The 16383-nt window shown below is 41.9% G+C and overlaps 1 protein-coding gene across 1 annotated transcript; it reads right to left on the reverse strand.

Moving 5' to 3' along the window:
- Positions 1 to 6869: 6869 nt before the first annotated feature.
- LOC308075643 (profilin-1-like) lies at positions 6870 to 7289 on the reverse strand (the record flags this gene model as incomplete). The annotated part of the gene is made up of 1 exon (XM_080415591.1): positions 6870 to 7289. The coding sequence occupies one exon, from the start codon at positions 7287 to 7289 to the stop codon at positions 6870 to 6872; it is 420 nt and encodes a 139-aa protein (XP_080271717.1).
- Positions 7290 to 16383: the final 9094 nt, after the last annotated feature.

Raw genomic sequence — 16383 nt, forward strand, 5'->3', positions numbered from 1 at the left:
AGGGCGGAGAGACACCTGTGTCTTGGAGACAGGCTATAATATCTGTGATTCCAAAGGTGGGCAAAGACAGGACAGAATGCAGTTCTTATAGACCTATTTCTGTACTGAACATAGACTACAGACTGTTCGCCTCAATAATGGCAAAACGGCTTGAAAACATACTCCCAGACCTAGTCGACACAGACCAAACCGGTTTTATAAAAAATAGGCAAACACAGGACAATGTCAGACGTGCCTTGTTTTTGATAGAGGGCATGAGCAAAAGCAATGAAAAGTTCTTAGCTATTAGTTTAGACGCGGAAAAAGCCTTCGACTCTTGCCGTTGGGAATTCTTATACATGATACTTCAACGCCTTGGTTTTGACGAAAAAATTATAAATTGCCTTAAAACTCTATATTACCAGCCGACTGCCAGAGTTAAAATAAACGGCAGCCTATCAGGAGTAATCAACCTGGAACGGGGATGCCGTCAAGGTTGTAATTTAAGCCCCGCCCTCTTTGCGCTATTTATAGAAGCACTAGCACAGACAATAAGGGAGGATGACTCCATAACTGGGGTCTCACTTAACGGTAAAGAACACAAGATATGCCTTTACGCGGACGATGTATTGGTCACACTTTCCGACCCCGATACCAGTCTACCAAAACTCATGTCCTGTCTTGAAAAATATGGTTCATATTCTGGATACAAACTAAATGTAAACAAAACTCAAACCCTTTCCTTCAATTACTCACCACAAGAGAATATATGTAAAAGGTATAACTTCAAATGGAACTCAGAGGTTGTTAAATATCTGGGCATTAATATACCAAAAGATCTAGCCAACATTTATAAAGAAAACTATGACCCAATCACAAAAGAAATACAAAAGGATTTGGATAGATGGGTACCGCTGATATTTGGTATGTACGACCGAATAGAGACCATAAAAATGAACATTTTGCCACGATTGCTATTCCTATTTCAATCACTACCTGTGGAAATTCCAAAGAAACAATTTGATAACTGGAATAGAATGATCTCCAGGTTCATTTGGAGAGGTCAGAAACCTAGAATACGTTTCAAAACTCTACAACTACCAAAAGATAAGGGAGGCATGTCTCTCCCTTACCTGGAAGATTATTATAAAGCAGCACAATTAAGATACTTAGTTTGTTGGTGCAACAGTGAATATGATGCTAAATGGAAGGACATAGAACTGGACCAACTGAATGTCCCTCTCCAGGCCATACTGGGTGATAAAACACTCATGAAGCAGCACATAAAAGAAATAAGCGACTGGACAAAGGTCCCCCTCAATATTTGGTTTAAAGAATGCAAAGACCAAAAAATAGAAAGAGAGGTACGTTTATTAAAATGGGTGGCATATGATAAAGACTTTCCACCAGCACAGCTGGATTCTAGATTTAAACGGTGGAATCGGTACGGTATTACAACATACTGTCTGATTTCATCCAATACAGGCTTGGAGAGCTTCCAATACCTCATTGATAACCATAATCTAGAGAAACAGGATTTCTACAGATACTTGCAGTTAAGGCATCATTTTGACAAAAACATAATGGTAGAGAAAAACGAAACAGACCTCATCAATATTTTCATTGATGCCTACAAAGGCAATATCACCAAAAAACTGGTATCAAGAATCTACTCGAGTCTACAAACCGCTAGGAACCACTCCACCCTCTATGTTAAACTTAAATGGGAAGAAGAAGCAGGCATAACTCTGACAGAGGACGAATGGCTGAATATATGTAATACAACAACCACTACCACTAGTTCTGGCCTTTGGAGAGAGTTCTCATGGAAGAACATGATTAGGTTCTTTATTACTCCAAGGAGAAAATACTTACAAAAAGGTACACCAGAGTCAGGGAACTGCTGGAGAAATTGCAATAAGACAATGGCTGACCACTTCCATATATTCTGGGACTGTCCAATAACCCAAAATTACTGGCTAGAGATCGTATCAGAAATCAACGCGATAATGGGTTCTGAACTTGAATGTACTTTTACCAATATTTACCTGAGTAACATACCAACCAAATTTAGCACCGCAGATAAATACCTTCTTAAAATACTACTGGTAGCCGCCAAAAAGGCTATAACCAGGAAATGGCTGGACAAAAATTCACCAACAAAGGGGGAGTGGATAGCCATTGTGCAGAGCATATACGAAATGGAGAAACTAACATATTCTGTAAGACTCTGTTTGGACAAATTTTGTAAATACTGGTTAAAATGGATATTACATATGAAAATGATTGTGTGAAAGACCATTGAGGATGTGGGGGGTTATATATCTGTATATATGTACAAGTACGTGAATCTGTGCTATGTGTGGAGGTACACTGCTTGAATTATTGCTATTACTTATTTATTTTATGTTACATATGAAAAGTATGCCTGTACTTTTTTACTTCTTGTTTTTTTTATTTTCTATACATATATGCCTATCTATTTTCTTTCCTACATAATTCCTTTCGGCAATATTTGGAAACCTGCTCCAAAACTCAGGAATGTATCATTGGAATAGCGACTGGCAAAAAACCATGGACTTTAACAACAAAGACAATCAGACTGAGATCTCTCAACAAAAGAACTGAAGTTACCTTAGCTTAGGATCTCTCTCCTCTGGACTGAATAGCCCGCAACATATGAGTGTAAAAATATAACTGAAATGTACTCATCTAATTGTAATGTGATGCCCAACTTGACCTACCTGTTCTAAAAAAGAATAAAAACAAAGTTTAAAAAAAAAAAAAACAAAGCTCATAGGATTATCAACGACCCCAGCCACAGGCTGTTTACTGTCTTGCAAGCGGTACCACTGCCTTAAGGCAGCCTGTCGGCGCTCTCACTCACTCACACTCACTCACACACACACACACACACACACACACACACACACACACACACACACACACACACACACACACACACACACACACACACACACACACACACACACACACACACACACACACACACACACACACACACACACACACACACACACACACTGTGGTAGAAGGTTATTCTACCACGTTGTTTCACAATGACTCATACAGGTAAAATACTAAATTTCAGGATAATGCTTACACAGCTATTAGAATAAACAGGCTCTTTTAGATGTGTACACTAAGCTAATTTAAACATCAGGAGGAATTGTGAAACCTGCAGCTTAGTACTATGAAATAACACATATGAGATCTAAAGGAGGGCTGTGTGTGTGTGTGTGCGCGTGTGCGTGTGCGTGTGTGTGTGTGTGTGTGTGCCGGCACATGTAATAAAATGAAATTAGCTTTGCCCACTCAGCCCTCCAGGAGCCAACACAATAAATAGTCATATGAATCAGAGAGATAAAGGTGGGCTTTGTAGACTCAGCAGGCTCTGAGAGCTCACCTCTCTACTCTCCACACCCATCATGTAACCCACAGGATGGATGCTGAATAATAACCTGAATTGCATGTATATTCCCTGAGGAAAACGTTAAAATGTAATGTTTACACTGAGCCACAGCATTGCAGCATGCCTCTTATAAACACCTCTGTAGTGCTAATTCTAATTGGCACAGCGATGAGTCTGCCTTCCCGTTTCATAGTGTGTGTGTGTGTGTGCGCGTTTGTGGGGGAGGGCTCGGATGGGGCAACGTACAAGTATGTATGTGTTTGATTTTAAATGTGTATGGTTTTAAATGTATACATTCGCTCGCTTGTGTAGCGTATATCTTTGAATGTCCATGCATGTGTACAGTACTGAATGTAGGCTACAAATGTTAAAATGTTGTATATACAGTAGATGTGTACTTTTGTGAGTGTGTGTGTGTGTATATCTTTGAACGTTTGTGTACATTAAGGGTATACAAAATGTCTTCTTTGTTATTCATGCTAAGTCATGTTTTTGTCTCCGCCAGAGGTGGAGAGTATGTTTTCGTTCTTGTCCTTCCGTGTGTCCCCCCGTCTCAGCCAAGCTAACATTGGTCAAGCTTCGCGTGACACGTGACAATATTGTTGTCACCAATGCTCTGATTGGCTAGCGAGACGCATGATGACATAGAAACCTATAAATAGGTGTGTCACTTCAAAAAATCATTTATATTTTTTGAAGTGAGCTCCCATCAGCCAAGCTAACATTGGTCAAGTGACACGTGACAATATGTAATATAAATAGGTAAGACAGGATTAATCAGGAACAGTACTGGCGGAGACCTGTGCTCCGAGGAGCACATTTTCTAGTCTAAACATCAGATTTGTTTTACAATATTGTCTGTTCTCATACAGTATCTGCACAGATACCAGCTATGGTACTGTAGGTGTGTATTGCATTACATGTTTTCTGCGATCGCTTCCATCTGTCCCTGTGGACCCAAACATTTGTGTGCCTCATCTCTATTAAATCCCACATCAACTGGTGGTCTGTCTCTCTGAGTCTTTTTGTCTCTGCCAGCAGGCCAACACACACAAGAGTATTTAAGTATTTTTTTAGCCCCATTTACAGAGAGTGCAGACGACTGGCAAAGCCAATTAATATGGAGAGAGGTAGACATTAATGTGTATGAGAGAGGGACGCAGACAAGGACAACCATGGCCCTAGCCAGCTATGAGGTCAGCGAAGTCTGGACGTCGGTAATTATTTCATATATTCATAAAATACAAATATGAGCTACATAACTGTATAAATAATCAGGGGTTGAAAACGTCTCCTTTGAGTGTCTGCCAGCTGTGTGTGATGGTTGGGGGTGGTGACCCAGTACTCCACTGACTGACGTGAAACTGCTAGCCCACTGCGTACGGTAGTGTCATCCGTCAACACTCACCTCAGGAGCTCTGTCAAGCCAGATTAAATAATCTACAAAACGTCTTAACATCTTGTCGTCTTATCAGACAATTGCAAGCATTTTGATTTGTGCTCCGCAGATTTCAAAATAAAGATGTTGGTGACAAATAATATGTTACATCAAGTTTTATGATTAATACAACACAAGTGTACTAAAAGAAAAAGTTATCTTGATCGTACAAGGAATATGTTATGAAGAAACATACTCTATGTAACGCCCGGGATTCAAACCCCAGTCTCCCGTGTGGGAAGGGACACTAGCCTAAAAGGAGAATCCCGGCCAGGGGAGATATTAGGCTTTTTTGGTCTTCAGGCTTTAAGATCTGAGCCACTCTGTTACAACTTACCCCTCATTGACCCCGCCACCCACTGGGAAAGCCAATCGGGTCACGGCACCAATGTGACCTCTTTAAGAGGTCTCCTCTCTGCTGAATAACACTCTTGGAGCTCAGGGTGGTGGTAACAGGGAGCAGGTTTATTCTGCATTAATATTAAAAAAGACAGTACAGTATGTAGACTCTTGGACACAGAAAAAGCACTTGTCTGCCTGGAAAGATAACACCACGCTCTTGTTGTACTGGAGATGTTTTTGCAGGCAGTAAAACACCAAAAATGTATGGCTGACCCAACAAAACCATAAAGAATTTAGTCTAAGACAGCTAACAAAGTTACTTGGATATTCGGTTCTGGACAACCGCTGATCCGACTGACTTCCAATCAGCACAACACACCCTCCGGACCTCTGTGAAACACACGGCAAGTTAAGTCAATCGGTCGGACGGTCCTCGAGTTATGCGCGAGACAGACAGAAACATAAACACACAGATTCTGTGCATTTATAAATATCTATGCCAATATTCTGCACATTTGTAGTTACATGTGACACATTACTTCTATCCATACATGATCCCAGCAAAGACCCCATGTTATTCATAAGCTGCAGGGCATGTTATTGTTATTACTCTACAAAAGCATAATTCAACCCATCCTGTTATACTGTTCCCCATGCTTTTTCAACATACTGACCATGTCCAACAAAAACAAACATACCAGCGTCACACATACTGCCTCTAAAATCATTGGTCGTCCCTCACCCAAACTATGACATGAACGACAAAGCCATAAACACACCTAGCACTGATCACCCTGTATAAATATATAAGCTGTGGAAAAAATAAATGCATGGAGATACTACCTTGGCCTACTCTGGCATCGTACACACGAAATGTGGCACTGATCGGTCCAGTGGTTCGTGAGATTAGCCCCAGACCAATAGTCACACAGACTCACAGACCCTTTTCTAGAAGGCTCATGATGCATTTTCCAAGTGAAACAGGGGCTTGTGCGAGTCTACGCCAATCACAGCAATGGCCTTCACATGTGCCCAGTCTATCAAGAGTGATTTATTTGTCACTTACTCATATACAGGTACAGCGAAATGTTTGTGGGACACAATACAATATAACAACATAATAATACTGTACAAATAAATAGTAAATAAGAAATAATGCTGGGTGTAATGAAGTAAAGAAAGAGATAATAGATAAGAAATAAATTAAAGTAGGTAGAACCACAACCATTAGTGGAGGTACTTCTGAGTTTAGTACTGATCAGTCTAGCAGTTTCCGAGATATAGTCTGGACACACACACACACACTCTCTCTCTCTCTCATAGAAGGCCCGCCCTCTTGCAGAGCCATGCCATAAAAATTAAGTAAAATATTTCAAAAAGATACACAACATGAACAAAAATGTGTTCCGGACAGACACACAGACGGACGCACAAACCCTGTTATAAACAGCTTAGCCTCTTTCAGAGCCAAGCCAAAAAATCTATTATCTATTGATAACTATGTCCCCATTATGACTTCGGATATGCTCTAAAAGTATAAAAAAACATATTTTAATTTCATCTATAAAGGTTCCATCAGTTTTTAAGGGGTGTCATGTCTTCACTGAGCATTTTGACAGAACGGTGGCTGGGCTTCATATATATAGATATGTCATGATTTCCTATTAACTTGCTTCTTCAGTATCCAGATCTCCTCAGTTCATCAATCATTTCAAACGTTTTCTTGTTGAAATTTCCTCCATGGACACCTTCATTCCCCATGACCATAACCAATACTCTCTTTCCTTTCCCTATGGAAATGTTGAATGTTGGCTCTCCATCTTCACTCTTTGTCCTGAGGTCCATTGTCCAGTCGGCGTCAGTGCAGAGGCTGTCTCTGATGACGGAGCATTTCTTATATCCTAAGGTCAGCCCGTTGGTTAAGAAACGTGTTCGATCTCTTCCCACTATGATGCCAATTTGGTCAGGAGTTATTCTGGCAAAGGTACCGCCATCATGCGATGCCCAGACAGATCTGTTATCCGTGTAGCCAACAATGGCCGCGTCCTGGCAGGTGCCATCCTCCATCAGGTTGTCCACATAGGCTTGCCAGGACATATTTGTGAATTTGGCTAAAAGGTGGAGGTTTGGCGAATAAGTCGCAGGTGTTCGTAAGCAACTGAGAGTTGTTAGCAAGCTGTTGTATTGACGTTATAGGTACAAGGCCTCGAGCAGATCCCTGATTCTATGTCATAAACAGGTTTTCATTCAGAAATGGTTTTAACGTGAAGGTGGGACATATATGCGCACATGACATATGACATATGACATCATATGACATATGCACATAGGGGCTTTCATGTAGACATCTCGGCAGCAACACTGAATGAAATGGTTTTAACGTGAATGTGTAACATATATGCGCATTATGACATCATATGACGGCATATTGGTGCTGTCAGAACGTGTAAAAAACGTATATCCACACGTTTTCTTTTCAAAAATGCATGCCCTACAGTATCTATTAGTGAAAAAGTTGAGAAAATAGACGATCTACAAAAAACATTTTAGAAAATGTTCACCTTTAAAGGAATAGTTCACCCAAAAAAAAAATTCTATCATCCCATGAAGCCTTGAATTCATGGATATATTTTTTTTTCATCGCATTCCTGAGGCAATAATTTGATGACCGGCTGTCTAAGCCTACCTATAAGATGGGCATCTTGGTCAGATCGGTTCCTTGCCAATGCGAGCGCCAAGTTTTAAGTCGGTCGGTCGCATATATGGGCATGCCCATATTTGGGTATATCGGTCGGATCGGCAGTTCTGGACAACCGAATCTCCATATATGCCTATATATGGACGTATCGGTCGGATCGGCTGTTCTGGACAACTGCCAATCCGACGACTCAACGGACGTGCCGAATTTGAAGTCGGTCAGTCGGACGTTTCTCGAATGAAACAGAGAAATAAAAGTAAAATTTACAAAATCCCGATAAAAGGCGTCGGCAAACAGAACGTTTTTTTTAGCTGTGATTTAAAAGAACTAAGAGATGCAGCAGACCTGGGAGGTTGTTCCAGATATGCTGGTGGTTCATAAAAACTGAACACTGCTTCTCCACGTCAAGTTTTGATTCTAGTGACAGAAAGCATAGCTTTCCCAGATGACCTGAGAGTCGCACCCAATGTTTCAATCCGTCTAGTAATATGTTGTAATCAACCATGTAAAATGCAGCCCTGAGGGCTAGTAATAGGTCTAGTGTAGAAGAGTTATAGTTCTAGTGTATAGAAGAGAGGCTGCTCCAGACAGCTTTAAACATACAGCTGCCAAGTAGCACCACCCGCTCTCTTTCACAATGCTGTCCCCAGTCAAGTCGTGTGTCTCTTATGCCCGCCAGGATGTGTCACCCCTAACCAAGTCACTCTAGCCTCAATCTGGGAACCCAAAGCCAAATGAGAATGAAAAACAGCGCCCTCTGCTGTTTGTACTATCTCATGTTGGCTCTGGGCTAAAGACGACGCAGCACCTGTGCGCAAAGGAAACCGGGGTTTTAGTCTGCCTTCACGCTCCTTTTCCGGGTGGTGCGACTATGTTTTCATTCCCACTAACAATATTTCTACACGGAACACTAACATCACTTCTCCAAGAGAACATGGAACGTTTTGGTTATAAGCCCACTTGTTTCTATGATGAAAGAGCAAGTTAAAATGTGAATATCTTTCCGTGGTTTTGTCTGCTCCGCGGACGCCATTCCTGATGCCTGCTTCCTGATCTGAAGGCACGCCCACGCCCACACCTTCACGACAGATTCCAACGCAGAGCAGAATCTGTTCTTGAGAGATTACTCTAGCCTAGGCACAGCTAGGCGTGCCCCCTGATAACGATGGAGCTCAGTCCTTGTTGACCCAAATCAAGCACCCCCTACAGGCACAGCTGGCTCCTGACCTAGACCAACAAACATGGCATCAAGTGCAAACTCCAACGGCCCCACAGACTGGCATCCAATGAACAGCAGGAGGGCGGAAGGATGAAGGCCCATTAGAAGCAACAGCAGCTTAGGTTATCACCCTGCTGAAAGAGGTGCATAAAGCCAAAGATGCAGCAGTGACTCATTCCTTATGTGTATGCATGCATGCATCTGCTGTCAGTGAGAAAGGAGAGGGGGTGAGGAGAATGGAGCAGAAAATGCGTGTACAGAACGTGGCACTAATTAACATGGAGGGCAGACTGACGAAAAGTTAGAGGAGCCAAACAGCCAATTCCACCTATTGCAGCAGAAAGGCAGGCAGAGGAAGAGTCCTTGACCACAATAACAATGATGCTTGTCACATCTGTAATGAAACAGGACAGTGGGCTCAAGCTTGCCCTGATAACAGCAACAGATATGAACAAGAGCAGTCCCTGGACACAGCATCAGGAAATTATGTGACTGTGAGAAACCCAAAGGGGTACAGAGGATACCGAGGCAGAGCGGATGAGCAATGACTGCCGCGGGGGCACAAAACACAGCTAACAACTCAAAACATTGTAGATATGGACCCTTGGGAAGACGGAGAGAAGGGGAACAAACGCCTTGAGATTTTAGGATAGAACAAGGGATGGATAAAATACCTTTGTCCGATGATATAACTGGTCTCATGGTGATGTAAGGGCTCAACAAATACGAGCTATGGGTAGCCACTAAGCAAGCAGCTCCAGCTTTTAAGGCCAGTGTAAGTAATGTTAGGGAGCTTTTATAAAGTAACTGAAGATAACCCTGAAAAGTCAGTGATGACACATGCACACATGCATTGACAGAAGGAATTCATTTCACAGACTACTGCTTTGTGCGACGTGTTCCTAGCTTGCGGATCGGCTAGTTTTGGCCAAGAGATTTTGTGTAGCACCTGGGGACCAGGTCCACCGACTAGGGGGCAGTGGGCACTGGCCACTGACAGGAGTATGTTCCTGATAACATGTATGTCTTTTTGGCGTGGGAGGAAACAAGAGTACGCGCACACACAGAGAGAACATGCAAACTCCACAGAGACAGGCCCCAGTCAGCAAGCATCCAGAGGGATTTGAACCGAGGACCTTCTTCCTGTGAGACAACAGTACCAACCATACCACCCAGTGGAGTAGCACTTGGTATTCCCAGGCAGTCACTCAACGAAATGTAAAACTGTCCCGACTCCGACATTTTAAGTAATTTCCATATTCCATATATAAGTACTCACGTTACATTATTGTATTGAGTATTCGAGTACTCACAAGAATACAAGAATAGGGTCCGAAATGAACACCCAAGTGAAAATACAGGTAGATTTTTTTAACCGATATGACTCATCGCGGTGCATCAGATGTGACATTATATGTTGTATTTTATTAATAAACTGTTCACTTAATTATGTATTTGTGTGAGAATTTTACCCACGTAAAATTCTATAAAATGTAAATTATATTGCTTCCAATGTTCATATTGCCTGCTGTGCCTGCTGTGCAATCACCGAAACGTTGTTGTTTTGTTGTAAAATGTATTTGTAGTATTTGCACGTTGAACAAATAAATGTCCAGATCGAGTACTCTAGTACTCACCATGCCCATCCTGCATTCAGGTATGGTCGTAATCTCAGCTCACAATCATAGCTCATCAAAATATATTGAGCTGTGTTCCACAATACTCAGCACAATATTAAGCATTTATTTCCTCAGGAGTTTCCTTTTCCTTATTTTTTTGAAAGGCAGCGGAGCCTTTTGTAAGGCAGCAGAGCCTTTCTCAGTCCTCTGTCTTGATTGATGAATTATTGACCTTTCCTTAGTCCAGCAGCCTCTCTGGCGTGCAAAGTACAGAGCAGCAATAACCTGGAACAACAACATTGCCAAACCCATAAAAATTGAAGAGAAATGAAAATAAGGAAAATGGAACTTACAAAGAGCCACAGAGCTAGGAGGTCTATACTTTTCATGCCTCGGGCCTGCAATATTAAGATGTGAGCTATACATGTTTTCCTTTTCCTTTTTACAGTCAAAGAGGAGCATATCTTTCATTTCCCAATATTATAAAAGATGTATTGGCTAACAAACAGATACAAGGCCAGTTTTGACTAATACATTTTGTGTGTGTGTTATAAAAGCAATAACACATGCAAGAGTGTTTTTACTGTGATCATTGAGTACAGCTGCAATAAGTGAAGCTATAGTTCGACTGAGGTTGCACTGCAAGTTAATAGGCTTTTTTTCGACAAATGAAAAAATAAAAAACTCAATAGCCTATATAATGAGCCACAGGCTATAATGAAAATATCTCTTGGACAATCAGTAACACTCAAGGCTCAAACAAAACCCAATTGTGAGATGTATAATAAGTGAAATGCCAAAGTTACGCAGAACTGGTATAGCTGCCTGTACCAGATACAAGACACTTAACAGTCTTGTCAGCCTGGCTGGTCTCTGCGACCCCAAGATGATTATCTGCAGCTCTTCAACTGCTTTGCTGTTCTGGCTGAGGTAACTGATGGCCCAGTTTCTCACGCTCTTGAAGCTGATAGGATTATAGCACCATCCAACAAGCCCTACCCTCCTGTAGCATAAAACTTGCAAGAACTTTTGTACAGATTTCAAAACTATTTTACAAGTGCTTCACAGATATATCCATATGCCAATAAAACATAAGAACATAAGAACAATAACAGAATAAACTAGAAAAATTGCTCCTTGGAGCACAGGTCTCCACCAGGTCAGGTAGGTTATTGTGGGCCAGCAATGTTCGGAATTCACAAATAAGGATGGAATATGAAATATCGGATGGGGTGATATTTGTTCCTCAACGTAGTGCGAATGTGAGTGCAAAGTTTCACCGCAATCGGACGCTGCGTGCCTGCGTTCATGATTTGCGGCATTTTGTTCAAAACAGGCCACTCCTGCAAACTTTTGATGTCAATCTTAGCCAATCAGGATAGAATATGAAAGATCAAACAGATCCGTCTTGATCACATGACTGTAGAGATCATGTGTATCGATTGGCGTGAAATTTGGATAAGATCTGAAGTAGTAATATAAAAAAATTGGTTTTACATAAGTCAGCCTCCTGGTGGCGCTATAAAAGGTAGATAAATGCAGGCCAAGGTTTTTCCTTGGCCTCTAAGGAGTGTGCATACAAAGTTTTACACAGATCGGTGCAGTTATAGGTAAAAACACAAATCGGCCTGTTATAGCGCCACCATGAGGCTGATTTGAAATTGTTTAAGTGACATTTCTTTCTCAACCTAGTGGGAATGTGCGTGCAGAATTTCACGGAAATTGCACGCTGTGTTCATGATTTGAGTTCAAAACGGAGCATTCCTGCAAACTTTTAAAGCCAATCTTAGCCAATCAGGATGGAATATGAAAAATCTGAAAGATCTGTTTCGTTTAATGACTATAGAGATACTGTTTGTATGATGTTGACAAAATCTGTAGGGGTGTTGTCAAAGAAATTGGTGGCGCTATAACAGGCCCATGTGAAAGATTTGGGGCAGAGGTTCTGCTCTGGCATCTAGGGAGTGTGTGTGCACAGTTTCGCTGCCATCAAGCCAACGTTGCCAGAGATTAGCAGTTCACAGACGGAAGGAAGGACGGACACATGGATGGATGGACGGACAGGGTTCAAAACATAGTCTCGGCCATGCCTTCGGCCTGGTGGAAAGCAGCAAACTCACACATAGGATAATTTATGTGACCAAGCACATAAAGCCACATACACATATACTGCACCCTGTCACAAGTTCACAACTCACCACCTTCAACAGCAGAAACAACACACACTGTAGATTCACATCAAAATTCAATTCCAGAGCCAGAAACTGTCACTCAACATGTTTCATTGCCACCCAGTCATTGGGTCCCAAAATGACAGCAATAGTACAACAGCTTGAATAACATTATACACACAGCACACCACAACACAAGCAGCAGCAGCAGCAAGGAAAACACAAAACAAGGTTCCTACCTTGAGCAGTCTTCTACTTCACTTCATCAGTCGTGTAAGTGATGCTAGGGTCTCTCTAGTTCCACCTTTGGACCAGCCCTCCAGCGCCCTCTCCAGTCATCTCCATACATCTGGCTAGCTGCTGGGAGCTCCCGCAGTTAATAGCAGTGACCGACCAGCCTCATTCTCCTGGCTGCCATCTTCTCACTCACCCTTGGTAGCCATCCATCCCATACAGATGCTTGTAGGTCACATGTTCATCCTGGTTTATATTTAGGGGGAGGTTGGACATCTACACACCAGACATGCCCGTCAGATTCCCTCACTTTAAGGTTGCGTTTAGGTCCAGGTATTTCACTTCTTTCAGGGCATTGCCTCCTATTGTCATTAGAGGTGGGTGGTCTGTGAGGGTATTATAGGTGATAACCTCGGTTTGTTGTCATTAGAGGTGAATGGTCTGTGAGGGTATTATGTGATACCCTTGGTTTTCTTGGCATTTATCGCAAGACCAACCTTGGCACACTGACACAACTCTGGTCAGGAGCACCTGTGCCTTCTCTACATACTAGTCAGATAGCAGGCAGGTGTCATTTGTAAAGTCTAGGTCTGTTAAGATTACTGATGTCAGATTACTGATGGTCAGTGTCAGGCTATATCATATATATATATTATGCACCTGCAAGCACCTTAATGGTCTGTTTACTAATACTTTTTTTATATAGGCTAGCCTACCTGAACACATCAGATTTGACCACAAATAACACACACTTACACACACAGGTACAGGTACACACTTGTGCACAGACTGCACACACACACACACACACACACACACACACACACACACACACACACACACAACCTATGGGAGATTTACTTCTAGGCTGCATTGTGTCAGCATCACAAACAATCAAACACAGCTCAATGCAAAACACATAGGCCTATTCCCTTCACACAAAAGTGCTTTATCCTGAATATTTTTTATTTTCCCAAGTAAAATATTAAAAATGCAATTATACAAAGCTCTATTGCATAATAATGTAATGTTAATGCTAAAGCAGCTAACTGTATAGCTAACTCACTCACCTGGAGAATGAATCCAATCAGTTCAGTTGGAAAGAAAACTCCCCCAATGCAGTTCATAGACCCCTTAACAGACGACGCCACACGATAAGAACCAGTATGCGCACAACCAGTATGCGCGCAATGAAACCCATTCTGTCAGGTCTCGCTACGACGCGCCTCACTAGCCAAAAACACAAGAGGGGGTTGAAACCAGCACCCCAAAACAACAGTTTGGGAATTGATTGCGTGAAACAATCACCTGTGCGTCCAGTCTCAATGTTAGTAAACAAATAATTGGTCTACATGCCGCTAATGACTGTCATGACGATAATTCACTTCTCTTTCAACTGTCACACAGATGTCTGGTTTTAACTCAACTTCCATGTGGTGGAATGTTACATTTAATTGCAAGTTATTTATTTCACTCTTTTACAGTGGTGTAAAAGTAGAAACACTCAGTTACAAGTAAAAGTCAGACATTCTAAATTTACTTTAAAAGTACAAGAGTATTTGTATCAAAATGTACTTAAAGTACCAAAAGTAGTAGCCCTGAAACATGACTGTCATACCATGACAAGTGTCATGTGAACCATGGCTACAAAAGTAGAAAGTAGGCTACTCCCATTTCACAAGTTTTCAAATGTATAAAATGTATAACAAGACCAGGAGACCTGGTTCTGCCAGACCCAGACTTCACATGACGTGTCAGCCTGTGTCTATGCCCATGTATGGACGAAAGGGGGACAGACTTTTATGGCTGGGGCCTAAGGACAAAGTGACCAAAACCTGTTTTTTGCCCATGTATGGAGAAAACAGGTACAAAACATGCCCATGTATGGACGAAAGGGGGACAGACTTTTATGGCTGGGGCCTAAGGACAAAGTGACCAAACCTGTTTTTGCCCATGTATGGAGAAAACAGGGTACAAAACATGCCCATGTATGGACGAAAGGGGGACAGACTTTTATGGCTGGGGCCTAAGGACAAAGTGACCATGCCCATGTATGGAGAAAACAGGTACAAAGCCTCATGTAAGCCAGACCCCCTGGGTCCGGCAAAAATCTTTTGAAATAGTAGATCTACAAGCTCACAATGCGTCGCATCTTAAGTTTAGACAATACATTTCTTTATATATGCTTCTGTTACTTGTTTTCATTCCTTGAACCGGTTCCTTCCACTGCGATTGATGCATTGAGTTGACAGTTGTTGTTTTTCAGGGGGGGGGGTTTTATCGTTTTTTTGTTCCAACCTGTTTTGATGTAGTCCTATTTAGTAAAGATTTTGCCTTGGGTATCGTACATTCATGAGCACAAAGCATTGAAGGATTGAAGATGCCAAATGTTTTCTTGTCACGATTGGTTCGGTTAGGCAAATTAGCCCATCGTGACACAGTTAATGGTGTGTTCCATCTAGTTTCACACATCTGACTACTTAATCTAACAGCTGCTGATGCTGTGATTTAATAGCCCAGAGAAGACACACAGAGTGTGTGTTCCCTAGTTACCCCATAACTTTTTTTCCCCTTCAAGTAACAAGCAACTTCTATTTCTGCTGTCCAGGAAGGGTCAAAATAATAATGCAAAGTAAATGCTTTTCTGTTATTTTGACGTTTCTGATAAGATATCACTAGAAATATGGAGATATGTTTTAGTTAGCCTATATGTTTAAAAGAAGAAAAAGGTTATCCACTAGAGCCTATTCCCAAGATATTTCCTCGGCTTCCAATCACTTTACCACCAAGTATAATTTATCCTCCTGGATAAATAGATCTCCGGAGACATTGATGCATGTTGCATGATGTAGACAACTTAATATATTCACATTACACACTGTCACATTGTGTAAGGGCAACAGGAGCTCAGAAATAAATGTAGAGGGACAGTAGACATGGGCAAGGGACATACATAACTCTAGCACAGTTGATATTTCTTCAGAACTGTATGGAACAGACATCCAAGTGGAGGAGTTGGGATCACATTTCCTTGCTTTGGTGTCTGTAGGCTAGTAGTAAGAGACAGAGGAGAGAACATTAGGCCTACTCAATTTTCATCAATCATCACATGGCCTATTATGTATGTGGGGCGGCAGTGGCTCAGGGGTAGAGTGGCCGGTAGAGCGGGCGGATGCGAACCGCAAGGTTTGATCCCGGGCTCCCCTAGAGTTAGTGTCGAAGTGTCCTTGAGCAAGACGCTGAACCCCTA

This window comes from Gymnoscopelus braueri (assembly GCF_963280865.1).
Source record: "Gymnoscopelus braueri genome assembly, chromosome: 20".
NCBI lineage: Eukaryota > Metazoa > Chordata > Actinopteri > Myctophiformes > Myctophidae > Gymnoscopelus > Gymnoscopelus braueri.